Source organism: Cebus imitator, unplaced genomic scaffold (genome assembly GCF_001604975.1).
Source record: "Cebus imitator isolate Cc_AM_T3 unplaced genomic scaffold, Cebus_imitator-1.0 Scaffold2, whole genome shotgun sequence".
NCBI lineage: Eukaryota > Metazoa > Chordata > Mammalia > Primates > Cebidae > Cebus > Cebus imitator.
In genome coordinates, this window is record NW_016107317.1 from 2,830,361 (window position 1) to 2,857,720 (window position 27,360).

At 38.6% G+C, this 27,360-nt stretch overlaps 1 protein-coding gene across 1 annotated transcript; it reads right to left on the reverse strand.

The window, feature by feature from the left end:
• Window positions 1–1,327: 1,327 nt before the first annotated feature.
• Window positions 1,328–15,998, reverse strand: ART4 (ADP-ribosyltransferase 4 (inactive) (Dombrock blood group)). Its single transcript, XM_017528476.2, has 3 exons — window positions 14,530–15,998; window positions 12,007–12,718; window positions 1,328–1,479 (listed from the first exon to the last, which is right to left on the reverse strand). Exons 1-3 carry the CDS (start codon window positions 14,713–14,715, stop codon window positions 1,388–1,390), a joined length of 990 nt encoding a protein of 329 aa, XP_017383965.1. The 5' UTR covers window positions 14,716–15,998; the 3' UTR covers window positions 1,328–1,387.
• Between the last annotated feature and the right edge of the window lie 11,362 nt (window positions 15,999–27,360).

The window sequence follows — 27,360 nt, forward strand, 5'->3', positions numbered from 1 at the left end:
AGCATGGACTTTCAAAATCCAAAATTATAGAGCTAGCCCTCATCTTTACTCGATTTAGCCCAATACCAGGGTCTTTGATGATAAGGTTAAATAATCCCTTATGTTCCCACCTAAATTATATACTGAGGGGAGCATTAGAGAACATTTCCAGCTATGAAATTCTGCAGTTTATACTTCTTTGTATTTCATAGTTTGCACATAATGAGACCTCACTATATCGCTGATATTTGTTTGTAATCAGTGTTTTTTTCTCTCATATTCTTTTAACCTTCACACATATCCTCATGTTTTCCTAATATTTAAATTTGCTTTGAAGACTTAAATTTGCCATCAAGTTCTCTACAAATTAACATACGAATTTAAATTTTAACTTTTGTAATGTCTTAGGAACATGCATGCAACACCCGTTACTCTCAGTGAATGAGATTTCACTAACATCTTTCATTGTATTTCCCTTTTATTTCTCAAGTTACCATGTGTCTTCTCATCTGAGGCCATACTAGCTTGATCTTGAATGCTCATAAAAATCTCTGAAGAAAATTCACACCTTGGTTAAGTTTCTGGGGTTCAAAGCTTTTCCATTTGGTAAAGAATATGTCCTTTGCTTTCTAACTTGATCTTCTTTGATTTGTTCCTATTTAGAATATCTAAATCAAAAAATTAAGGAAGAGTCTTTGTATTCATTAGAACTCCTTCAACTGCTTGATGCTTGACTAATTCAAATTATGCAAGCAAAAACATAATTTATTGATTTATATAATGAAAATCTTGGAGTATTCAGCTTCAGGTAAAGTTGGATTCAGAGGCCTATACACTGTCATCAGGTCTCAGTTTGTTTTCATTTCTCAGCTCTTCCTTTGTTGTGTTTCTCAAGGAGGTACCGTCTCTTCTCCTGGTGGCAGGATCTCTGCTGGCAGCTATAAGCTCCTACCCTGCTTTCATTAATATTCATTAAGAAAAGAAGATCCCCTCCTATTCCCAATTGCAATTCCAGAAAAGTATCCTGATTGTATCTCACAGGCTCTGATTGGATCATTTTCTATTCCATCATGAATCTTTGTGTCCATGAAGAAGAACTATATTGATTGGCTAAGGCCTGAGTTACAGGCCAATCACAGTCAGTAGGACTGAGCCAGCAACGCATCAGTTGCTGGCTGGGGAGAGTGATTTTCCCAAGGGTACTTAGAGTGCCCAGATTGAAATAAGGCAAAGAGGTACAAAGGAAGGCATAAGAGAATTAGCAAAGTGGAGGCCGTGCACTGGTTTCAGCAGAAGTATGATGGGGTCATCCTTCCTGGAAAATAAATTTCCATTTCTAGCCAAAAGACCAATAAAAAGTTTTTATTTAAATATATATATATTTAAATAAAGGGAGCCACAAGATTCCTTATACTTTGCTTTTGGAAGAGATGATGGCAGTGGTCAAAAAGGAGAGAGACAAAATAGCTATAGGATCAGGGATGCATTTCTTGCTGGAAGCTGTAAAAAACAAAACAAAAGTTAGAGATATTTTAGGTAGCAGAGTTTTTTGTTTTTGTTAAACTACCTAATTTCTCCATTGCTCCACTTACTTAGAAAATTCCTAATAAAAACATTTGAAGTTAGGTAGTTAAAACACATTCTTTTAGATTTCTTCGAACATAGCCTGCTTATTTCGCAGATGATGAAACAGACACTAAGAAGTTAAAAGATGTACCCCCAGGTAACGCAGCCAGTTGGTGGTAGATGATTTTCCATCTTTATCATCACCAGCAGCATAATCACTGTTACTGTTATCGCCATCTTAATTATAATCATCTTCATCACCATTATGAAAGTTAACACAGGCTGAATGCTGATTTTGTGCAAGGGTCTATTTCAAGCCCTTGCTATATATTAAGTTACTTAATCCTCAGAACACACCTATGAGATACTTATTTTCATTATCCTTGGTTTTTAGTTGGTGTAAAAAACTAGTCTAAATAAAGACTAGAATCTCTTTTCAGCCAGCCTTCACTGGTTGTTTAGAGTAGAAAAGGTGTTTCTGGAAGGAAGAGAGTCGACTCTAATTGCCTTAGTATTTGCTTATATTGTTTGATAGGATAACCAGATGAGGAAGAAATACACTTCTACTATTTTCACACAATATATAAAATTTTTTTGAGTTTCTTGAAATTTGTATTTGGGAATGTGTGTGTGTGTTTATGCAAGTAGAAATTCCAAGACAGAAAAGAAAGGAATTACACACACAAACAGTAATTGTTGTCTTTTCTGTCTTGGAATTTCTCTCCCTCTCTCTCTCTCTCTCTCTCTTTCTCTCCCTCTAAATACTGGGAAACGGTGGGATTGGAAATCCTTGTGATTTTAGCCTCAATGAAGAGGAAAAAAAATTGTTTGAGAACCATTCTAATGATTGATCTGCTAAAGTGGTAATAATATTTCCTAGGTCTCTGTAGGGATTCATATAATTCTAACACAAATTTTGACAAAAGTTTAGAAAGATGTATGCTCTTAATTTCCCTTGCCAACTCTTACTGGTGAAAAATGAGGTATTGAAAATTACTATATCTACTCCAGCCTGGGTGACAGAGTGAGATGTCCATCTTAAAAAAAAAAAAAAAAGGAATTACTGTGCATGTGTATGTGTGTGTGCATGCGTGTGTGTGTGTGTGTGTGTACACACATTAGTCAGGCGTGAGAGAAGAAAAACCAATAGAGTTGGTGTCCTCAGCAAAGTGAAGCGTAAGTATCAAGGAAGATGGAGTGATTCACCATAATGAATATGGTTGATAGGTCAAGTACAATGAGGACTGAGAATTGACATTTACATTACAGGAAGCTCACCATACAATCTCTTGAATCAGACTCTCCAGGTTAAAACTGGCTCTGCCACTTACTGTGTCTGTTAGGCTCAGGACACCAACTCTATTGGTTTTTCCTCTCTCACTGGCCATTCCTTCTCCATCTTTTTTTTTTTTTTTTCCCCCACAGGTTTTGCTCTGTTGCCCAGGGTGGAGTGTAGCAGTGCGATCTCTGCTCACTGCAACATCAGCCTCCCTGGCTCAAGTGATTCTTTCACCTCAGCCTCCCAAGTAGCTGGGACTACAGACGCACACCACCACACCTGACTAATTTTATGTATTTTTGGTAAAGACAGGGTTTCACCATTTTGCCCAGGCTGTCCATGAACTCCTGAGCTCAAGCACTTTACCCACCTCGGCCTCCCAGAGTGCTGGGATTACGTGTATGAGCCATCACACCTGGCATCTACATCTTCTTTGCACTTGACCTTTTAAAATGGGAGTGTCCTGAGGTTTGGTCCTTGGACATTCCTTTCATTTATTTACACACTTCTGTGGGGAGCTCGACCAGTCTCATAACTTTAAATACCACCCATAATCCACTGACCCCAAATTTCCATCCTGGGTCACTCCTTGGATTTCCAGACTCATACATCCAGCTGTCCACTCAACATCTCTGCTTGGGTTGCTATTGCACAGCTCAGATATAACATGTTGAATACCAGACTCCTGCTCTTAAATCTCCTCCATCCCCAGGCTTCTCCATATCAGTGAGTGCCACCTCCATCCTCTCAGTTACTCTAGCCAAACCTTGGAGTCATCCTTCACTCTTCTTTTTCCCTCACTCTTTACTTCCGGTGAGTCATGGCCTCCTCTTGGCTCTAAATCTGGTCACACCTTACTTACTGCCACTACTCTGAAACCTTCATCTCTCATCTGAATGATTGAAATGGCCCCTGTATGGTTTCTCTGCTTATCTCATGACAGCTTATCCTCTGCTGGGCTGCTAGACCAATTTTGACACAACCTTCTATGTTCTCTGCCCAAAACCTCTCAGTAGTAGCCTATCTAAGAGGAAAATTCAAAGTCCTTACAACTGCCTTCAAGGTCCTATGTGATCAAATCTACATCATCTTCTGTCTTCATTTTCAGTTACTTTTCTCTCATTTATTCCTATTTACTGGCATCTTTGCTGTTGCTTCTTGCTTGGGCATTTGCACTTGCTGTTCTCCTTCCTTGTATGCTCTTTCCTCAGATATTTATGGGACTGGCTGTCTCATCTCCTTTCAACCTTGGCTCAAATGTCAGCAACTGAGTGAAGTTTTCCCTGATCACCCAGCTTCATATTGTCACTCCATCCCATGGTATTCCCTATCTTCTTACTCTGCTTTATTTTTCACCTTAGTACCTACCACCTACCAACTATAACATAATTTCCTTATTTATTTTGTTTGTTTTGGCTTCACATCAATAGAATGTAAATCCCCAAGGGCAGGGATTTTCACCTGTTTTCTTCCCTCCACCTAGGATAGTGCCTAGCACATAGAAAGTGCTCAATAAATACTGATTTGTTGAATGAATGAATGATAGCTGCTATTGCGATGATGCCCAAATAAGAGACAAATATATAGACACTACTGTCTTGTAATCATACTCATCCTTCAAAAAAATTCATAAGCCCTCTTTATAATAATTAGGATGTCAAAAATAGCTCTCTTTTTATTTTATTCTCTCAGGTTAAAGTAACTAACTCTCTTGATACATTTTCTCTATCTTTCTTATGGCCATTATCATTTCTACCTGTATTGTTATTGTTACGTGGACCATATATTTAGGAAAATAAATGAAAAACAGCTGTGCATTAAATTAATTACAAACTAATAAAATTTTTATTTGAGGATGCCTCACATTATTTTTACATTTGTAGTTGTCTTTAGTTTTCTATTTGACTGTCTCTTCAAAGTTTTTAATTCTTTCTTTACCTTTTTACAGTGTTTTTAAAATTGGAGAATGTGTTCCAGTAATGGGCTGTGACATCAGCTTAGGAAGTCATAGGCATCACTGTTTAATAATGTACTAAAATAGGTTAGAATAGAAAATACTAGCATTACACTGCCTGTGAAAACGATAGCTGTTGTATTTGTATGAATGTGTGTGTGTGTGTGCATACTTATGTGTGTATGAACTGACTTATCATGTAAACAGTCATAGCCAAGAAGCTTAAAACTAATGGTAGTTTCTCAGTAACATTTGCTGTAGAATGAATGAATCCCCTGAAACCAGCCTATGGGGAATATTGTCCTGGAATTCTTATTAGAAAACATGGGGAAGGATCCTATTTTTGTCATTTGTAAACTGTGAACAACTTTACACAAATCACTTATGCTCCCTGAATCTCAACATTCACATCAGTACAGTGGAGTCAATAACCTGACTTACAGGGCAGGTGTAGAAACTAAACAGATAATGGAGTAAAAGTACTTTGTAAACTAAACTTCTAAACAAATATCATTTTATCAGTGTATTATAACCTGATTTTGGTCATCTCTGCCTTAGGGTATAAAGTCTGGAAGAAATACATAATGATTATAACTTTTATTTCATGAAGTCTGTATCTGAAGTTTATCATACTGTTCAGAAGTAAATAGTCTCTTAAAAAAAAAGAAAAAGGTAAAACTGGTGTGCACTATATATCAAGCTGATCTAGTGTTTGAAGCAAATGCCATCTCTAGCCTCTTTCTGTCAAAATGCAAGGAGCAAGTGTTAATATTTTAGAATATTAACTAGCAAAAACTTAGCACCAAATGGAAAGCGTTATCACTTCTGCCTCTTCCTTTGCTTCTCTTCTTCCTGTCAATTTCACTGAAGCACACGTTTGTGCCATTAAACCATTATCCCACTTCCATGTGCAGAGTACTTTCCCAGAGTTTCTCAGTTGTGTTTGAGAAGCTGCACAGACTCCAATGCTATCACAACATTCCCACGAGGTGAGTATCATTTTCATTTTATAAATGAGAAAATTGGCTCAGAGGTTAAGTCATTTGTACAAGGCCACTTAGCTACTAACATATATCCAAATCTCTCTGGCTCCAAAGTTTATTCACTTTCCACCATGCCATGTGGTCTCCCAGATTCATTCAATGACTCATTCTTCCATCCATTTATCGGAGACAGACACTCTACTTCAAGGTCATTGTGATGTCACAAATAGGGTAAACTAATTTTAGATAATTAAAGCCCAGAGTAAAAAAAAAAAAAACAGGAAGAAATAGAAAGCTAATAAAATAAATAATAATAATAGTATCTTAAAAGTTTTGGGTACTTACATTTGTCAGATACTGTTGTAGGAGATTTTACATGCATACATTCATTTTCTCTCCACCAGAATCTTACAGGTTTTTAAAAAGTGAAGTTCACAAGTAAAATCAGGCTGACTACAAACAATTGCCTATATTTTTCTAGAAACATGTTAAGAATTTTGATTATGTGAAACATTTTAACAAATAAATCCCTGTTCTTTGTGAATTCAATGATATAAAACAGAGCATGTATTTGTGTGTCTACAGATTTTTGGCATAGGTTATTTTGCTGAAAGAAGCAAGATTTAAGGACAAATAACTAACAATCTGTTAACATATTTTGAATCTTCCAATGGGTATGAAAACACCTGTTTCCATGGTAACCAGTATAGGTCATGTGAAGGGTGATAGAATAATTAGAGGGGAAAGTTGTTAGTTTAGAATGACAATTTTTTCTTTTTCAAATTTACTACTTTAAATAGTATAATTCTATTAATTTGATATTTTGTCTCTTTAAAAGCAACAGATTCCAGGAAACTCTTTAAACTCGAGTTACAAGTTAACAGGACCAATTTTAGCATAAAGGACTAAGAAAGCTATGCTCTTTAACATGCTATCTCTTCTATGGGAGAATTACAGCATGCTGGCTGGGTGATTTTAAAGGTCCTCAAGTGGTCTTTCCAGTATCACATCTGTCAGATTCAGAGGGAACAGGAGAGAAAACAATTCACTTAGCTTGTAGGCACTTCTGGGGACATAATAGCTTGTAGGGACTTCTGGGGACACAATAGCTTGTGGCTTCTGCTCACTAAACAAAACAAAGCTGAAAGAATGAGGAACAGTGTCCAGAGAAGATTTCAGTTTCGTAAGAAATTAGGTATCAGTGCTCCAGAACATCTGTGAATTCCCTAGACTGGGGTTAGTGAAGAAGTGAAGTGGGAAAGAGCAGCTATCTAGAATGTCGGATCAGGGGAGAGTCCACTGATCTTACTCCCTTTCATTGAAGGACCCCAGATAAGAAAGACACACCACCTCCTTCCTCTTATTGTTCATGTATGGATCAGTCCAATACTGCTCCAGGATGTTGGAGTAAGTACTAGTTATCAGTTAATAGAAATGACTTTAAGAACCTTCCTGGTGTTCCTTAGCTTGCTGATTGAGAAAAGCAAAACAAAAAGCAAAGCAAAACAAAACAAAACACACTGTAGTGAATAACTGAAAACATTCTGAAGGCAATCAAACATTTTTTAAATCAGAAGAGATAGATATTGTATCCCATCCAAGACTGTATACAGTAGTACCCCCTTATCCTTAGAGGATACATTCCAAGACATTCAGTGGTTGCCTGAAACTGCTGATAGTCCTGAAGCCTATGTTAGTTTCATATATATACCACCAACAATAAAGTTCGAAGTGTGGAAGCAAAACTAGCATGAATGTCCTTTTCCTTCTTCATAATTCCACAGGTAGAAGATTCATTGTTACTGTCTTAGCAACCTCAGCATATGACTTTTTCTTTCTTCCTATTAAGTCAAGAACTTTAAATTTTTCATTCAAAGGAAGCACTTTAGGGTTTCTTTTGGGCATATCTGAATTGCTAGGCTCACTATTCTTGCACTTTGGGGTCATTATGAAATAAAATGAGGGTCACTTGGAAACAAACACTGCAATACCGAGATAGCAACTCTGATAACTGAGAAGGCTACTACGTGACTCACAGGCAGGTAGTGTAGACTGTGGATCCCTCAAACAAAGGGATGATTCACATCCTGAGAAGGAAGGCACAAGATTTCATCATGCCATTCAGAATGGCATCCATTTAAAACTTGGGAATTATTTATCTCTGGAATTGTCCATTTAATATTTTCAGTGGGTAACTAAAATCAGAGAAAGCAAGACCATAGATAAGGGAGCACTACTGCAATTTTTTGCCCTTAACTAAGTGACTGTGCTGCCAACGAGCCAATGGCAGATGAGGCTTAGGTAGATCAGGTGGAACCAGAGGACGGACCAGCCTTCTCTGCAACCCTTAGAGTCTGGGGTAAAGGAAGAAAGGCATCCCTGCAATGTGAGCTTATTCCTCTCCCTCTTTCACCTTTCCAGATAGTTTCATAGCTCTGGAGGATGAGAAGATGCTCCAATTCCAGCTTTTGGCTGGTTATATGATGCCTCTGACCTAGCTCTTCCCTCATCACTTCAATTTATAAAGAAAATATTATCCTCTATGACCACTGGTATTTTTATTCTGCCATTTACAAGCTTTTCCTCATGGCCGCACAAGCTTCTAATTGATAAATTTCTGGGAAAAATATATTTATGCTAACTCACATTGCAAGTGACCATGTTGATCATTTACATTGTGACAACAGCTTACTTTTGACTAGAGGTTGAAGCTTCTAGAATATTTTCTCTTCTTCAAATATTGGAACTATTTTTAATTAATTGCATTATATGGTCATGTGGTCTAACGCACAGATTGCTTAGAAGTATAAAAGGGCATGCTTCATTCATTCACCATCATTCATTCACTCATTCAACAAAAATAGGCTGGGCACCTCTATGAGCCAGGGCACTGAAATTAGTAATAGCTGACACTAATTTACCATTTATTATGTGCTATCAAATGTATAAATAATCTTATTTATTTACTTTTCTTTTGAGATCGAGTCTCACTCTGTTACCCAGGCTGGGTGCCGTGGTGTGATGTTGGCTCATTGAAACCTCCGCGTCCTGGGTTCAAGCAATTCTTCCACCTCAGCCTCCCTAGTAGCTGGGACTACAGGTGTGTGCCATGATGCCCAGCTAACTTTTGTATCTTTTTGTAAAGACAAGGTTTCACCAGGTTGGCCAGGCTGGTCTCAAACTCCTGGCCTCAATTGATTCACCTGCCTCTGCCTCCCTAAGTGCTGGGATTACAGATGTGAGCCACCACACTTGGCCACATTTTTCATTTTATTTCATTTTCACAAATGCCTTCTGATGTTCTGTTATGATGATTATTAGGCTGATGAAGATATTTAAGGAGTTTAAGCAGCTTAACCAAGAACACATCACTATTAAGTGGTACAGTGGGATATAAATTCAAACAGAGTGGGTCTGGGCTCAAACTGCCTGCCTGCCTATCTCTGAAATACTACGTAGTCCAGTTCTTCCCCACAGGGAGCTTACAGAGCGATATAGATTATTGATTCCCTTAAGTGTGATTTGTGATTTCAAATATCTCATTAAGACCAACTGAACTTTCAGAATTTAGTAATATATGTGGCTACTCCAGCTAAACCTTAACTCAAAACTAAGTTAAAGTTGCATTGTAGTAGTTTCAACATAGGAAAGCAAAGATCATTAATTTGGGTGGGAGTGTCTTGAAATATTTTTCTCTGAGGTTTATCGAGTGGCAGAATGTGAGTAATAGTTTATATTTTATACTCCTTTCCCTCAGTTTCCCACTCAATTCTTGATATAAATCTTCTATAATTTTTAATTGAATGTATTCTACTGTGCTCATTATCCTAGTGAAGAATTATATGTCCCAAATTCATGATGAGAATGAAGTAATCCTATCCTAGTCAGGTGTAGTTCCAAAAAATCCTGAAACCTGGCTATGAATGTTTTCATTTATTATTAAAATCTCACTGTTGTCTTCATATTCTACTATAGTTTTTCATCCTCTACAAACACTAATCTCTTGTGTCTGTGGGGCAGATACTCATTTCACTCGTATTGCTGCCATGCTGCCAAGAAGACATGTGAGTATTTATAGATTTCCTATCCCTGGTCTGTGAGCTAGTACAGAGTGAGCAGATTCTGAACCTCAGTGTGGATGCCAGTTTGGAGACCTTTGCAACACTACCACCCTGAAATGTTGAGAAATGCCGAGAGCCTGAATTATAAATCATCATCATAATAATAGAACAGAGACAAATTTGGGGACATATTGAAGGCAGACCCCAGAGCTGGGTTCCAGCTAACTGTGAATGTAAATAAATGCATATCTGAATAAAAAGTCTTTTTTTTTTTTTTTCTGAATCAAACAGGGCAGAGGATTTGCTACATAACTACCCCTACATGAAATGACTAGGTGGCAACATAAAATTCAATCAATCATGTTTTTCTTAAAAAAATTTAACAACTTTTTGTATTTTGTTATCTCTAATTTTTCCTGCTTTAGTTCATTTTTTACAATATCATTAGAGCCCTTTTAAAAATGTTGATCAAATTGATTTCTACTCCTTAAAAACTTCTAATGACTTATTACCTACAGCATAAAATTCAAAGGTCCTTAGCATGGACTACAATACCTTTTATAATAAGGCCCCATCAGAATTCTCCCACCTGGACAAATCCTCTCTTCCCTTCCTTCTCCTATTCTCTTCCCATATCATACACATCCTACATACCAGCCACCCAGAATTTCAGAGTCCCTGAAGACACCAGGCTGTTTGAAATCTTAGTCTCTTAGTGTCTTAGTCTGTTTTCTGTTGCAATAACAGAATATCAGGAGGATTTTTAGTCTACTGAGAAGTGGAGGCACGAACGAATGTATACACTCAAAAGTACTAAGTGCTAAGTAAAACAGAGTCTGTTTTCTGTTGCAATAACAGAGTAACAGGAGGATTTTTAGTCTACTGAGAAATGGAAGCATGAACAAATGTATACACTCAAAAGTACTAAGTGATATACCACATGTTTAAGCAATAGCTGTGACTGCTCAGTGCAGGGAGCTACTTATTCTCTCCAGGAAAAGTGAAGACGGCTTCATAGTAGAGAGCCACATGGGTCTTGTCATGAGAATGGTGTTTTCAATGAAAGAAGAAAAGTCATTGTAAGCTGAGAATAGCTTGGTAACAGCTATTCTCTATTATGAGAATAGCTTGGTAATAGCAGAGAATAGACTGGGTAATCTGTAAAGAAAATAAATTTATTTCCCACAGTTCTGGAGATGGGAAGTCCAAGAGCATGGCTCCAGCATCTGGTGAGGGCCTTTGTGCAATACCATAACATGGTGGAAAAGAAGTGGGTACACAAAACAGGGAGGCACCAGTGGTCAGACTCTCTTTACAAGAACACACTCTCACAATAACTAACCTGCTCATACAACAATAACATTTATCCACTCATCTCTTATTGGTAGAGATCTAATTATCTCTTATTAGAACCCATTTCATAACACTGTTGCATTGGAGGTTAAGCTTCCCACATAGGAACTTATTGAGGGACACATTGAAACCACAGCAAGCTATCCTCTGCTTAAAATGATTTCTCTTCTTTCATTGAAAACACCCATCCTCATGACAAGACCCATGTGGCTCTCTACTATGAAGCTTTCTTCACTTTTCCTGGAGAGAATAAGTAGCTCCCTGCACTGAGCAGTCACAGCTATTGCTTAAACATGTGGTATATCACTTAGTACTTTTGAGTATATATGTTTGTTCATTCCATTTCTCATTAGACTAAAAATCCCCCTAGGTTATTATTTTTCTTTATTCACTCTGTATTTCCAGGGCCCCCATCACAATAGAAGATGATTAATGAACAGAAAATTAATTAATAAATATATTGCCTCTTGCTTTACTTTTAGAACTCATTATCCATGTAATGACCATGACAAAAACAATGACTTTGAGGGAGAAGGTGAAAGTGCTATCTTTATGCTCCACCCTCCACTCAAGCTTCACTCTGTCTGTCTACAAGTCCCTACATAATAATTTTATTGCAGAACTTATCGTCCTAAGAGGTAGTGGAGTAGGAAGAAAAGAGAAGAAGCCAATAAATAAAGTGGGTTTTTCTCTAATCTGTCAGTTCCATCACTACTGAAAGTCAATTTTCATGTTTCTGGTCTTTCCCCTCAAGCCCACTGAGAAAAAATAACTTTTATAAAAGAGCAGTGATCTGTGATCCCAAGTGGCCTCAATTTAGGTAAAGAATACCTTTTAGCAGCTGACAGTTATACGTGCTCAGGTTCCCAGTTGAACTCAACTGCATCCAGTTTCCTCTTGGGTGGTAGCTCATATTTATAACTTTAAACAGCTCATAGGGAGGGATCAAGACTTTCTTCTTGAGGGAGAAGTATTCTACAGGTGCGCCCTGGCAGGTGAATATAGTAAATAGTGTCTGGTTCCCAAACTCCTGTGCTTCTTCTTTTAGGAGGGATGTGGAGAGGAATTGGCCAAATCGAATGGTGGCCCCTGTGTAGGCATTGAAGTGGACATCCTTCATTGTATAATATACCTCATAGCACAGAGTGCCATTCTTCATGATGCTGTCTGTCCTCAGCAGCTGGATTGCTGTGGTCAGGTAGTAGTGTAAATATTTGAAGTGGAATGAATGTTCGTATTGCTGTGGAGTCCTGGCAGCATAGGCCATGGCTCTAGTGAGGTTAGAATGAACATTGCTGTTCAATGTATAAAACAAAATAGCCACAGCATGTGTGGTTGTCATGTTCTGGGGGAGAAATTTTCCTCCCAGGTTAAGCCAGGTTAAGTGGGCTTTTTGCCACATCCCAAAGTAATTCTTCTGGGATTCTATGTCTTTTGTGAAATAATCCCCTTGAATTAGTTTTTCCATAACCTGTTTGCTACAGCCTTGGTACTGATCATCAAAGGAACCTGGTGCGAAGTCAAAGTCAACTTTAATTGCAACCTAAAAGAAAAGAAAAATCTTGACTTTAATTTTTCAAATCAGATGGTGAATGTGGTTGCAGATTTGCTGTCCTCTATAAGGCCAAGTGTTCTCCTGGAAACAAACATTTGCTGAAGCAAGTTTCACTCTTCCCAATCATTACACTGTTCCAATCCTTCCTGCATCAGTGACCTGTGCTAGAGGTTGAATTTGGTTTGATAAATAAATTACTGAAAGCTTGAAAAACTCATCTCTCCAGAGAGGAAGTAAGTCTTTTAATATCACTAAAATCACAGAATTTTTGCATATTAAGTACTTTGAAGAAAAAAATTATAATTTTACAGTTTAATCATACTTTCTGATTCCTCTACTTGCCCCCCCTCTTTCTATCCTATCACTGGTGTTTTCAAAAATATCACTTTTATGAATGCCCAAAACCTATATTAAATTCTTGAATTTCATCCTTAAATTATGAGGAGTACTAGGTTCTCCAAGGGTGGTTCTCATAAGTAACAACCTTCTTGTCTACCCAGGTTCTGAAAACATTGAGAATAAAAATGACAAAATCTGAAAGCCAAAATATCTGTTTCTTACTGAATGAGGGCATGCTACAGCAGTCACATCGTTAGGTCTGATGGCAACTGGCTTGTTAAGAGCAAATACCAGAACAGGACTGACTCATTTGCAGGCAGTACTGGACTAGGGCCTGCCCAGGTAAGATTCTTGTCATTTGGGAACAGAGAACTGATGCCCTTTGCCATTAGGCTAACCCCCAGGAGGAAGAGGAGCAGAGCCAAATTCAGCACACCCAGTTGTTTTTCCCCATGAGTCAAGTACATTTGTCCACCTCAGGGACAGCAAAGTGAGTAAAGAGTTGGACGGCAGTCAGGAATGTGCCTAGGAAAGTCTCTCCCCTCCTGGAAAGGGACATTCCTTTCTAATGGGTAGCTAATAGAATGTTATTTGTTGATGTCTAGTGCATACTAAACTGAAATGACAGATTTGAATAGAAGTCCACTAAGTATCATCAGTTCATCATTTACAGCCATATGTAAATTATGTAAATTCTAAAACATTTCTTTCTTGACAAAGAAATAATGTTTTTCTAGTAAACAGTACTCATTAAGGGACATGTTAAAGGATCACATTCCATCTAGTCAATGTTAAGGATGTTGGAACTGGAACTTTTGGTATTTTCACTATGTTATTTATGATGAGACATCAGCTAGTTGTGTGTAAAATAGAATACATTTTTAAGACTGATTAAATGATTTTAACAGATAAGTCTTCACAGTAGGTTTTAAAATAGGTCTCCAGAATCTATTCAAGCCGAGCCAAGCCAAACAAAACCAAACCAGTATCATGTTCTGTCAACTGTCATGATGAACTCTGAGACTTTGTTAATATGTTACTAGGTCTCAAATATGTACTCTGTCATCTCTTAACATTAGGTTGCTTTTTGTTACAAAGATATTTACATTAAAATACTTAAAACTTGGGTCTATCTGTATGAGAAAGTTCAAAGCCAAATAGAATTGGTTTATTTTGCATTGTTTGAACTGTAGAAGTAATATTTTACTTAATTTTTATAATGGATCAAGAAAATAACTTTATGCCACTAGCATCCATAAGGTCAAGTTTCCAAATGATGAAGGATTCTACAATTTTTAATAATTATTTTCAACACTCTTTACTAACATGATTTGTTAAGATGTCTGAATGAAACTAGATTCCGAATGCCTAAGTTTTGGGCCATTTAAAGGCTATAGCCAGGTGAATGTTCTGTTGGAGCACCGATCATAAAGAGATCACCTCCTCAATTGTCCTCCTACCTCAGAACTCTCCGTGGGTCTCTGCAGGCCAGAGAGGAGCAGCAGGAATGGCAGCGGGCCTCTAAGGAGCCAGATTCTCATCACCGCAGGAGCTGCAGTAGTTGGGAGAAGAATCTTGCATCTGTTGATCGATGGACCACATTTGCTTGTATCACAAGTACTTCTCCTTTGCTTTTGCAGCTTCATCCTGAGAAGAATTCTCAGAGTTCTCCTCTGAGGTTTTCTTTCAATCTCAGCAGGAACCTTTTTTGCTCCTATGTTGAGCAACTTCGATTGGCCACCAACAACCAATAGCTTATCTGAGGGAAGAAATCCACTCCAACTTCTTTGTAAAACGGAAATCTCTGTGAAATAGCCAGATGTGCACACCAAATAAGGATTTCTAAAGTGAACCCAAGTTACTTTTCAACGAAAAAAAAAAAAGTCTCTGATCTAGTCTGTATTTAGCAGAATGCCAAACTCCTGTTAAGTGTCAAATTCAGCAGTTCAGCCTTAAATTTCCCAGCCAAACAGGAAAAAGCATGCTCTGTCCAGCGTTTGGGGTCAAGCAGCATTATCTGGAGCTCCAGGCTTCCATCGAAACTGATAAGACTGGCATGCACAGGGCAGCTGGGAATGTGCCATCTCAAGGTGGGTGTCTACAGGCTCATCTGGTGCTGCCGATAGGCCCTTCCCAGGACAGACTGTCACAGAGCAAAGTGTCTTTTGGGGTTATTGTAAAAAAGAAGGCTCTTTTTACTACTTTTCCCTGGCACCTTTGAAACTCTCCAATCCAGAGATTGTACCTCTGGGTTCAAAGCTCTTCCCCTATTTTCATTTCTGAGGATATCAGGTCCTCTGTCCACATGATTCCAGTCTCCAGTGAATCCTAATGATGACTGCAGGAGACTACCTATGTAGAGCTGACATAAGTCAAAATAGGGTCCAGTGTGCAAACTTAATCCAGCGCAGGAGTTCTATTAAGTTCTTTTAGGTACTACCCTTTCTAGTTTGAACATTCTTCCTGTCTTCCCAACTCTTCATATAGTTATATTTTCTTGCAAATATTTTGTATTTATTCTTCTGGGTTCATTATTTAAGAAACTAAAAGTTAGCCACCCTTGATAATTGTTTTTCTTACAAATATTTACTTCTGGATTCAATTTTTAACCTAAGGTAACCTAAATGCTGTTCTTAAGTATTCTAGTATTTCTTGGCACCCTAAATATTTTTTAATCTAAATTTTCTGAGGATCACAGCAGTTTTGTCTCATTAACAAACATTCAGAATATTTAGAAAGCATAAGGGAGAAAAAATTACATATAACCCATCACTTGGAGATAGGCACTAATAAGGTCTGAATTTTGATTTATACACCTACAGACATACACATATGTTTCTAGAACTGAATTAATATAATATGCAGTTTTGCATACTGTTTATTCCCCTGAATATTTTAATGTAAGCATGTCCTTATATAATTTAGCTCCTATTGAAACATATTTTTTCAAAAAGGTTCACTATATTTCATTATATAGGTGCTACCACATGATGGAATCCATGGATCGATGCATGGACTGTACAGTCTTAGAAACAGATTAGTGACTAGAACATGGACTCTTGAATAAGACATCTCAGTTCAATTCCTGGTGCTCCCTCTTCTTTAGTGTGTGATCTTGGATGACCTACTTAACCTCTCTGTTTCTCTGTTTCCTCATGTTTTGGAAATAATAATAGTATCAACTTTATTTTAATGTTGATGCATTCATAACCTGTAGAACAGCATCTGGCACCTAGAAATTGTCCAATAAATAAAAAATAATTATTATTTGCACCAAAGTTTATTTAATAAATATATCATATTTCGCTTGTTTTCAACTACATAAATCTTTGTGTGTTTCTCAGAATGTTTTTTTCTAGCAGCTTTTTTTTTTTTTTTGAAATTATACTTTAAGTTCTGGGGTACATGTACAAAATGTGTAGGTTTGTTACATAGGTATAATGTGCAATGGTGGTTTGCTGCACCCATCAACCTGTCATCTACAGTAGGTATTTCTTCTAATGCTATCCCTCCCCTAACCCCAACCCCTCCAACAGGCCCCAGTGTGTGATGTTCCCCTCCCTGTGTCTATGTATTCTCATTGCTTAACTACCACTTATGAGTGAGAACATACGGTGTTTGGTTTTCTGTTCTTGTATTAGTTTACTGAGAATGATGGTTTCCAGCTTCATCCATGTCCCTCCAAAGGACATGAACTCATCCTTTTTTATGGCTGCATAGCATTCCATGGTATATATGTGCCACATTTTCTTTAAACAATCTGTCACTGATGGGCATTTGGGTTAGTTCCAAGTCTTTGCTATCAGGAATAGTGCCACAATAAACATACGTATGGATGTGTCTTTATGGTAGAATGATTTATAATCCTTTGGGTATATATCCAGCAATGGGATTGCTGGGTGAAATGGTATTTCTGGTTCTAGATCCTTAGGGAATCACCACACTGTCTTCCACAATGGTTGAACTAATTCCCATCAACAGTGTAAAAGCATTCCTATTTCTCCACATCCTCTCCAGCATCTGTTGTCTCCTGACTTTTTAATGATTGCCATTCTAACTGACGTGAAGTGGTATCTCATTGTGGTTTTGATTTGCATTTCTGTAATGACCAGTGATGATGAGCTTTTTTCATATGTTTCTTGGCTACATAAATGTCTTCCTTTGAGAAGTGTCTGTTCATATCCTTTGCCCACTTTTTGATTTTTTTTTTCTTGTAAATTTGTTTCAATTCTTTGTAGATTCTGGATATTAGCCCTTTGTCAGATGGATAGATTGCAAAAAATTCTCTCCCATTCTGTAGGTTGCCTGTTCGTTCTGATGACAGTTTCTTTTGCTCTACAGAAGCCCTTTAATTTAATTAGATCTCATTTGTCAATTTTGGCTTTTGTTGCCATTGCTTTTGGTGTTAGTCATAAAGTCTTTTCTCATGCCTGTGTCCTGAATGGTAGTGCCTAGGTTTCTTCTAGGGTTTTTATGGTTTTAGATCTTACGTTTAAGTCTTTAATCCATCATGAGTTAATTTTTGTATAAGGTGTAAGGAAGGGGTCCAGTTTTAGTTTTCTGCATATGACTAGCCAGTTTTCCCAACACCATTTATTAAATAAGGAATCTTTTCCCCACTGGTTGTTTTTGTCAGGTTTATCAAAGATCAGATGGTTGTAGATGTGTGGTATTATTTCTGAGGACTCCGTTCTGTTCCACTGGTCTATATATCTGTTTTGTTACCAGTACCATGATGTTTTGGTTATTGTAGACTTGTAGTATACTTTGAAGTCTGGTGTGTGATGCCTCCAGGTTTGTTCTTTTTGCTTAGGATTATCTTGGCTATGTGGGCTCTTTTTTTGGTTTCATAAGAGATTTAATATAGTTTTTTCTAATTATGTGAAGAAAGTCAATGGTAGCTTGATGGGGATAGCATTGAATCTATAAATTATTTTGGGCAATATGGCCATTTTCACAATATTGATTCTTCTTATCCAGGAGCATGGAATGTTTTTCCATTTGTTTGTGCCCTCTTTTATTTCCTTGAGCGGTGGTTTGTAGTTCTCCTTGAAGAGGCACTTCACATCCCTCGTAAGTTTTATTCCTAGGTATTTTATTCTCTTTGTAGCAATTGTGAATGAGAGCTCACTCATGATTTGTCTCTCTGTTTGTCTATTACTGGTGTATAGCAATACTTGTTATTTTTGCACATTAATTTTGTATCCTGAGACTGCTGAAGTTTCTTATCAACTTGAGATTTTTGGACTGAGACAATGGGGTTTTCTATATATACAATCATGTCATCTGCAAACAGAGACAATTTGACTTTTTTTCTTCCTATTTGAATGCTCTTTCTTTCTCTTGCCTGATTGCCCTGGCCAGAACTTCCAGTAATATGTTGAATAGGAGTGGTGAGAGAGGGCATCCTTGTCTTATGCCAGTTTTCAGAGTGAATGCTTCCAGTTTTTGCACGTTCAGTATGATATTGGCTGTGGATTCATCATAAGTAGCTCTTATTATTGTGAGATATGTTCCATCAAGACCAAGTTTATGAGAGTTTTTAGCATGAAGTGGTGTTGAATTTTATTGAAGGCTTTTTCTGCATCTATTGAGATAATCATCTGGTTTTTATCATTGGTTCTGTTTATGCGATAGGCTACATTTATTGATTTGCATATGTTGAGCTAGCCTTGCATCCCAGGGATGAAGCTGACTTGATCGTGGTGGATAAGTTTTTGATGTGCTGCTGGATTCGGTTTGCCAGTATTTTATTGAGGATTTTTGCATCAATGTTCATCAGGGATATTGGCCTGAAATTTTCTTTTTTTTGTTGTATCTCTGCCAGGTTTTGGTACTAGAATGATGCTGGCCTCATAAAACGAGTTAGAGAGGAGTCCCTTTTTTCTATTGTTTGGAATATTTTCAAAAGGAATGGCACCAGCTCCTCTTTGTACTTCTGGTAGAATTTAGCTGTAAACCCATCTGGCCCTGGACTTTTTAAATTTTGCCTCAATTTCAGAACTTGTTATTGGTCTATTCAGGGATTTGACTTCTTCCTGGTTGAGACTTGGGAGGGTGTATGTGTACAGGAATTTATCCATCTCTTCTAGATTTTCTAGTTTATTTGTGTTGAGATGTTTATAGTATTCTCTGATGGTAGTTTGTATTTCTGTGGGATCAGTGGTGATATTCCCTTTATCATTTTTTTATTGCATCTATTTGATTCTTCTATCTTTTCTTCTTTATTAATCTGGCTAGTGGTCTATCTATTTTGTTGATCTTTTCAAAAAACCAGCTCCTGGATTTACTGATTTTTTGAAGGGTATGTGTGTGTGTGAGAGGGTGTGTGTGTGTGTGTGTGTGTGTGTGTGTGTCTATCTCTCTATCTCCTTCAATTCTGCTCTGATCTTAGTTATTTCTTGTCTTCTGCTGGCTTTTGAATTTATTTGCTCTTGCTTCTCTAGTTCTTTTAATTGTGATGTTAGGGTGTCGATTTTAGATCTTTCCTGTTTTCTCTTGTGGGCATTTAGTGCTATGAATTTCCCTCTAAACACTGCTTTTGCTGTGTCCCAGAGATTCTGGTATGTTGTGTCTTTGTTCTCATTGGTTTCAAAGAACTTCTTGATTTCTGTGTTCATTTTTTGATTTACCCAGTAGTCACTCAGGAGCAGGTTGTTCAGTGTCCATGTAATTGTGTGGTTTTGAGTGAATTTCTTAATCCTGAGTTCTAATTTGATTGCACTGTGGTCTGAGAGACTGTTTGTTATGATTTCCATTCTTTTGCATTTGCTGAGGAGTGTTTTACTTCCAATTATGTGGTTAATTTTAGAATAAAGTGTGAAGTGGTGCTGGGAAGAATGTATATTCTGTTGATTTGTGGTGGAGAGTTCTGTAGCTGTCTATTAGGTCCACTTGGTCCAGAGCTGAATTTAAGTCCTGAATATCCTTGTTAATTTTCAGTCTTGTTGATCTGTCTAATATTGACAGTGGGATGTTAAATTCCCTCACTATTATTGTGTGTGAGTCTAAGTCTCTTTGTAGCAGTCTAAGTCTCTTTGTAGCAATCTAAGTCTCTTTGTAGCAATCTAAGAACTTGCTTTATGAATCCGGGTGCTCCTGTGTTGGGTGCATATATATTTAGGATCGTTAGCTCTTCTTGTTGCATTGACCTCTACCATTATGTGATGCCCTTCTTTGTCTTTTTTGATCCTTGTTGGTTTAAAGTCTGTTTTATCAGAGACTAGGATTGCAACTCCTGCTTTTTATTTGCTTGGTAAATATTCTTCCATCCCTTTATTTTGAGCCTATGTAAATATAGCACACCAATGGGTCTTGACTCTTTACCCAATTTGCCAGTCTGTGTCTTTTAATTGGGGCATTTAGCCCATTTACATTTAAGGTTAATATTGTTATGTGTGAATTTGATCTTGTCATTATGATGCTAGCTGGTTATTTTGGCCATTAGTTGATATTAGTTTCCTCATAGTGTTGATGGTCTTTACAATTTGGTTTGTTTTTGCAGTAGCTGGTGCCAATTGTTCCTTTCCATTTTAGTAAAAAGCTTCCTTCAGGAGGCAGGCCTGATGGTGACAAAATCTCTCAACATTTGCTTGTCTGTAAAGAATTTTATTTTTCCTTCACTTATGAAGCTTAGTTTGGCTGGATATGAAATTTTGGGTTGAAAACTCTTTTCTTTAAGAATGTTGAATATTGGCCCCCACTCTCTTCTGGCTTGTAGGGTTTCTGCTGAAAGATCTGCTGTGAGTCTGATAGGCTTCCCTTTGTGGGTAACCCGACATTTCTCTCTGGCTTCCCTTAACATTTTTTCCTTCATTTCAACCTTGGTAAATCTGATGATTATGTGTCTTGGGGTACTCTTCTCAAGGAATATCTTTGTGGTGTTCTCTGTCTTTCCTGAATGTGAATGTTGGCCTGTCTTGGTAGGCTGGGGAAATTCTCCTGGATAATATCCTGAAGAGTGTTTTCCAACTTGGTTCCATTCTCCCTGTCACTTTCAGGTACACCAGTCAAACATAGGTTTGGCTGTTTCATATAGTTCCATATTTCTTGGAGGCTTTGTTCATTCCTTTGTTCTCTAATCTTGTCTTCATGCTTTATTTTATCATGTTGATCTTCAGACTCTGATATCCTTTCTTCCACTTGATCAACTTGGCTATTGATATGTGTGTATGCTTCACGAAGTTCTGGTGCTGTGTTTTTCAGCTTCATCAGGTCATTTATGTTGTTCTCTAAACTGGTTTTCTAGTTAGCAGTTCCTCTAACCTTTTTTCAAAGTTCTTAGCTTTCTTGCGTTGAGTTGGAACATGCTCCTTTAGCTCAGAGGGGTTTGTTATTACCCACCTTCTGACGCCTACTTTTGTCAATTCATCAAACTCATTCTCGATCCAGTTTTCTTCCCTTGCTGGCAAGGAGTTGTGATCCTTTGGAGGAGAAGAGGTGTTCTGGTTTTTGGCATTTTCAGCCTTTATGTGCTGGTTTCTCCCCATCTTTATGGATTTATCTACCTGTGGTCTTTGATGCTGGTGACCTTTGGATAGGTTTTCTGAGTGGATATTCTTTTTGTTGACATTGATGCTATTCCTTTCTGTTTGTTAGTTCTCCTTCTAACAGTCAGGCCCCTCTGCTGCAGGTCTGCTAGAGTTTGCTGGAGGCCCACTCCAGACCCCATTTGCCTGGGTATCACCAGGGGAGACTGCAGAACAGCAAAGATTGCTGCCTGTTCCTTCCTCTGGAAGCTTTGTCCCAGAAGGGCACCCATTAGATGCCAGCCAGAGCTCTCCTGTATGAGGTGTCTGTCGGCCCCTGCTGGGAGGTCTCTCCCAATCAGGAGACATGGGGGTCAGGGACTCATTTGAGGAGGCAGTCTGACTCTTAGTAGAGCTCGAGCACTATGCTGGGAGATCTATTGGACAGAGTCAGCAGGCAGGAATATTTAAGTCTGCTGAAGCTGTGCCCACAGCCGCCCCTTCCCCCATGTGCTCTGTCTCAGGGAGATGGGAATTTTATCTATAAGCCCCTGACTGGGGCTGCTGCCTTTTTTGTCAGAGATGCCCTGCCCAGAGAGGAGGAATCTAGAGAGGAAGTCTGGCTACAACAACTCTGCTGAGCTGGGGAGGGCTCCGCCCAGCTGGAACTTCCCTACCTATGACTTTGTTTGCACCATGAGGGGAAAACCACCTACTCAAGCCTCAGTAATGGCAGACACCCCTCCCCCCACCAAGCTCAAGCATCCCAGGTGGACTTCAGGCTGTTGTGCTGGCAGTGAGAATTTCAAGCCAGTGGATCTTAGCTTGCTGGGTTCCATGAAGGTGGAATCTGCTGAGCTAGACCACTTGGCTCCCTGGCTTCAGCCCCCTTTCCAGGGGAGTTAACGGTTCTGTCTTGCTGGCATTCCAGGCACCACTGGGCTATGAAAAAAAAAAAAAAAAAAGACGAAAACAACTCCTGTAGCTAGTTCCCTGTCTGCCCACACGGCTGCCCAGTCTTGTGCTTGAAACCCAGGACCCTGGTGGCATAGGCACCTTGGAATCTCCTGTTCTGCGGGTTGCGAAGACCATGGGAAAAGCATAGTATCCGGGCCAGGGTGCACCGTTCCTCACAGCACCGTCCCTCAACGCTTCTCTTGGCTAGGGAAGGGAGCTCCCTGACACTTTGCACTTCCCAGATGAGGTGACCTTCTCACCCCCTGCTTTGGCTTGGCCTCTGTGGGCTGCACCCACTGTCTAACCAGTCCCAATGAGATGAACCGGCTACCTCAGTTGGAAATGCAGAAATCTCCTGCCTTCTGCATTGATCTCACTGGGAGCTGCAGACTGGAGATGTTTCTATTTGGCCTTATTGCAAGGTTGATCTCACAATTTTTAAGACGCGTTCTAGAAATATGATTACTGATCAATGGAGTGCATATTTTTCGGATTTAATAGCAACCACTAGCAGTGTGTGAAAATATCCCTTTAAGACGTTAAAAATTCTTAAGTTTCCTATTAGCAACTGTTACTTTGGAATATTGAAATGTCATTAAAAGAACTAGAATTAGAGTCTGAAAATCTGAATTACAAGTTCAGTTGTACCCACGATGCTGGCAGAATTAACTTAAAAAATTAGTAATTTGTGCTTAGCCTCAGTTTTCTTAACCTTATATAAAGTTGTCAGGGGCTTAAATAAGGTAAAACTTTTCTTTTATTGAGAAAGTACTGTACTTAAGACCCTTTTGCATATTATCTCAACCCACAGAACAACCATGAGACGTTTTAACCTTTCCTTTACCAATATGATTTCTGACGCCCTGTGAAGTTGAATAACTTTTGAGTAATCACCGGTGCTTTTCTGTCCCCTGAAGTCCGTGATCTTAAAACACTCTAAAAGAGTATGAGTGTAATTTTATTATTATCTGCTATAAACGTTTAGCTAACTTTTCCTATTGTGACTGCCATTTCCAGGATAAGACCATTGGAGGGCAGCAGAAAGCTTTGTAACCTTTTATACCACTCAGAACAGAAAACAGAATGGAGGAGGGGACGGGAATGGCCGGGGTGGGGTGAGGGTGCGGAGTGGGGAGAGAAAAAGAGAATGGGGCAGGGAACAGGAAAGGGAGGCGAAGAGAGAGAGAGCATCAGTGAAAACAACTGGGGTCAGAAAAGGCCCAAGGTCTGGGAACATATTTGAATTAAAATGAAAAAAAAAAGTTTTCAGACAATGTTTGGAGTCAATAAAAAGTTATCTTTGCCTTGAGGACTATCTATCTTATTAAGATTCTCATGCAACAATTTAATATTAGAGTTTGAAGTGCATTCAGTTATCATTTAATGATACCTGATTCTTCAGAATGCAGTCTGTTTGTGCTGTCTTGACGGGTTGGGATATAAGTTTTGAAGTAGCACAGACCTGTGTTGGAATTTTACCTCCATCACTTCCTCGCTTTGTGGGTTTGAACAAGTGATATTAATTCTCGGTTTCATTTTCTTCATATGTAAAAGTCGAGGTGGTAACACCAGTCTTGCAGGGCTCTGTTCACAATGAAATGGAAGACCAACAACTCATAGGGTGTCCAGTACAGTGAAAGTTAATTTTTATTTTTTTAAGCAGCTATTTAAGAAGAGGTTTAGCTAATTTTCCAGATCTATTTTCCGGAATGAATTCTAGACATTCCAGACTAATTTTCTAAAGCTTCTTTCAGAGAATGGGTTGCAGTACTCACTATAAGAGCCTTGCCCAGGGAGGAAATTTATCTTCTGCTGCCAGCCTTAAGGTTTGGCAATGACCTTTAGTAGTTCCTGTTTGGATCTTGTTGAACTTCTTCAGATCTGTGTCTAAATTTAATAGGAGTGTTTTATTGCCAGAAGTCCTTGTTATCCACAGGAAAGTTGTTTGATTGTGACCCAACTATTTGGTAGGCAGAATGGGTTTGTTATCTACATTTTAACATATCAGTTCCTCCTTAATTCTTAACACTTTTACAGAAGTGAGCAAAGCTCCCTCAGTTATTTCACATTTTTATAACTTTTTATTTAGATAACATTTCATGCTTGCACAAAAGTGAAAGATTAGAAGGAATTTTGATACACTATCCACATTTATCAGTTGTTAGTATTTTACCCCAATGGCTCTATCATTCCCTCTTTTTCTAAACAACATGCTTGAGAATAAGTTGGAGGCATCTGCTCTTTTACCCTTAAATACCTCAGCATTTATTTAATAAGAACAAGGATATTCTGTTATATAACCACAGTTAACTACAAATATCATTTATATAATGTCATTAATCCATAGTTCGTATTCAAATGTATTAACTGTTCCTATAATGTCCATTATGGCTTTTCCCAGGATCACAATTTGCACTTAGTTGTGTTGGAATTTTACCTCCATCACAGTCTCTGTAGTCTCTTTAAGCTGCAATACTTCCTCAGTGTTTATTTTGCCTTTTGACCTTGACACGTTTGAAAAGCATTGGTCAGTTATTTGTGGAATGTTTGTCAATTGGGGCTTGCACATTATTTCCTAGTAATTAGATTCAGATTGTGCCGTTCTGGCAGGGAAATCACAGGGCGATGTTTTACCATTCTCAGGAGACATTTGGACCTATTGTTTCAATACATTTTGCAATAACAGTTATTAAAGCAATTGCTTTATTATAGTATCTGGTTGCTTGGTTATATATTGAGCATCAGATCACATTATTTACCCTTTCTTTTTCTCTCTTTTTTCTTTAAAAGCATAGGATCTTACTGTCAGGAAAGAGCTTTGTTTTCCTTATCTTCCCCCTGCCCCCACTCCTCTGTGAATCTCCTCCTCAACAATGCTGTTAGAGCAACTTCTGCTGCATGTGCCCTCACAACAGCTAGCTTTCTATAAGTGTTTGTTGAATGAATGAGTGAATGAATAAATGCTTCCAAATTTCAGTAGCTGGGGTACCATCCCCAAGAAGGCCATTTGTTCTGGGAGAGACAGAGCAGAATTCCTAGTGGTCCATAAGACGTTCTGAGGCCCAGGCTCACAGAAAAGACATTTGCCCAAGGACTGTGGCTGAGTCTGTCCACAATTCTGGGGACACAATGGGCAGCAGCAGAAGATCTGACATAACTCCAGGACCGTCTCAACACTTGGGTAGGGCAGAGTGATTGGGAATACCAGGTAAGTGAGTAGCTATCGATTCACACATTTGGAAATGACATATTTGCTGAGCATGAGCTGTGCATGAGGCTCCGGGGATTCAGCCACATCCAACCAGATATGGTCCCAGCGTTCTCGGAACTTAGATCTGTCCGTTTTGAAGGTCAGCGCATGGTAACAGGGACCTAGCAGTTAGAAGGAGATTTTGGCAAAAAGCTCCATTTCCCAAAGGAAATTAAAAAAAAGAGAGCACTAGTCACATATTCGATAGAGAATGGGGATTAGAAATGGGGTGTTAATTTCCAAATCATCAATTTTTAGTAGAGAATAGAAGCTCTAAAATTTTCAAGGCGTGCTGAGGACTGAGAAAACTGGAGGTTACTTACATTTCTAGGGAGGAGCTGTGATCCCAGAGAAGTCCGGGATCAAGCTTCTGAATGAAAAGAGCAGTGACTGAGAGGACACAGCATCCAATGCCGGGGCACTGGGCCCTGCTCGCGCTGAGGCCTGAGGGCATGTGGAGTTGCATGTGAGGCAGTCTGCACACAGGGCAGGACTGAGCTTTTAGAAGTGGAATGAGTGGGCCCATCTATGGGAAACAAGATGGCAGAAACAGGAGATTAAGCAAGGGAAGAGCAGAACGATGACATGAGCACCCCTGGAGTCCCTTAGTGAACTTTCCTACGTTTCTACTTTTTTAAAATTTGTGTGTGTGTGTGTATGTGTGTGTGTGTGTGTGTGTGTGTGGTGTGTGTGTGTGTGTGTGACAATAGAGTTTTTTGGGGGGAAAGTACTGCTTCAAAATCTGAAGTTTTCTATTGCATTTGTTTCTCTATTTTCAACATCTCCCCCGCTTTGCCATTTGTTTCGCTTGAGTCTCTGGTAGTTTCTCATGTACGCTGAGCTTGCTAAACAAAAGTTTCTCATCAGCAGCAGCAGCAATTCTCTGTGTTCCATGGATTAGTGGTTGTGAATTTAGTTCTGTACTTACGTTAGCTCCCAGACTTAATTTAAAATGAAGCTACCTCTCTTTTGGTATAATGGCTTTATATTCAATAATCCTTTGTTTATACATTTCTATTTCGTTCACTAAGAGACAATAAACTGAAGGCCCTTTTACTGGGTTTTTGTCTGCCCCCTGTGCAGTCAAACCCCTCCTTTTATTTCCACATCTCTACTATACTGCACAGAGGGGTATAATTCAGGGAGGATGGACGTTGCTTTTCTCTGGATAAATCATGGTGAGTAAATGCTTCGTGTGGCTTAGTAATCTACCTCTTGAAGCTTTTCTAACTTATTATCCCACCAAACATAATAGCTCTTGCCCCATTCCCTATTTTCCTGGGATCACAAGCTACTCCTTAGAAATAAAGTTAACTTCTAGCATCTTCTGTCCTGACTGTATCTTGAACAATTTGTAGCTTCTGTTCACTACTCGAAATTGATGGCCTTTCTCCTTCACCCAGCTGTTGCCTCTTTGTGAAGGAAGACACAGCCTGGCTTCGCTGTCTGTTACAGTTTCTGGGGAGGTGGGAAGAGTGAGCCACCTTTGTGTGGATAGAGTGGGTTCTAAATTTATACCATAGCTGTTTTCCTCTTAGGTTTCACAAGTATCTGAAGTTAAATCCATTCTACCACTTTAAAGATTAATTTTCTTTAAAAAAAACTCTCATCTGTTC

Bases quoted from the DNA above. Each gene is read 5' to 3' on its own strand.
- ART4 (XM_017528476.2), bottom strand. From the start codon at position 14,715: ATGAAGCTGCAAAAGCAAAGGAGAAGTACTTGTGATACAAGCAAATGT. The intron at 12,719-14,529 runs GTAGGAGGACAA...CTTTTCTTTTAG, and splicing joins GACCCACGGAGAGTTCTGAG to GTTGCAATTAAAGTTGACTT. The intron at 1,480-12,006 runs GTATTCTTTACC...TGTTTTTTACAG, and splicing joins TAACTGTCAGCTGCTAAAAG to CTTCCAGCAAGAAATGCATC.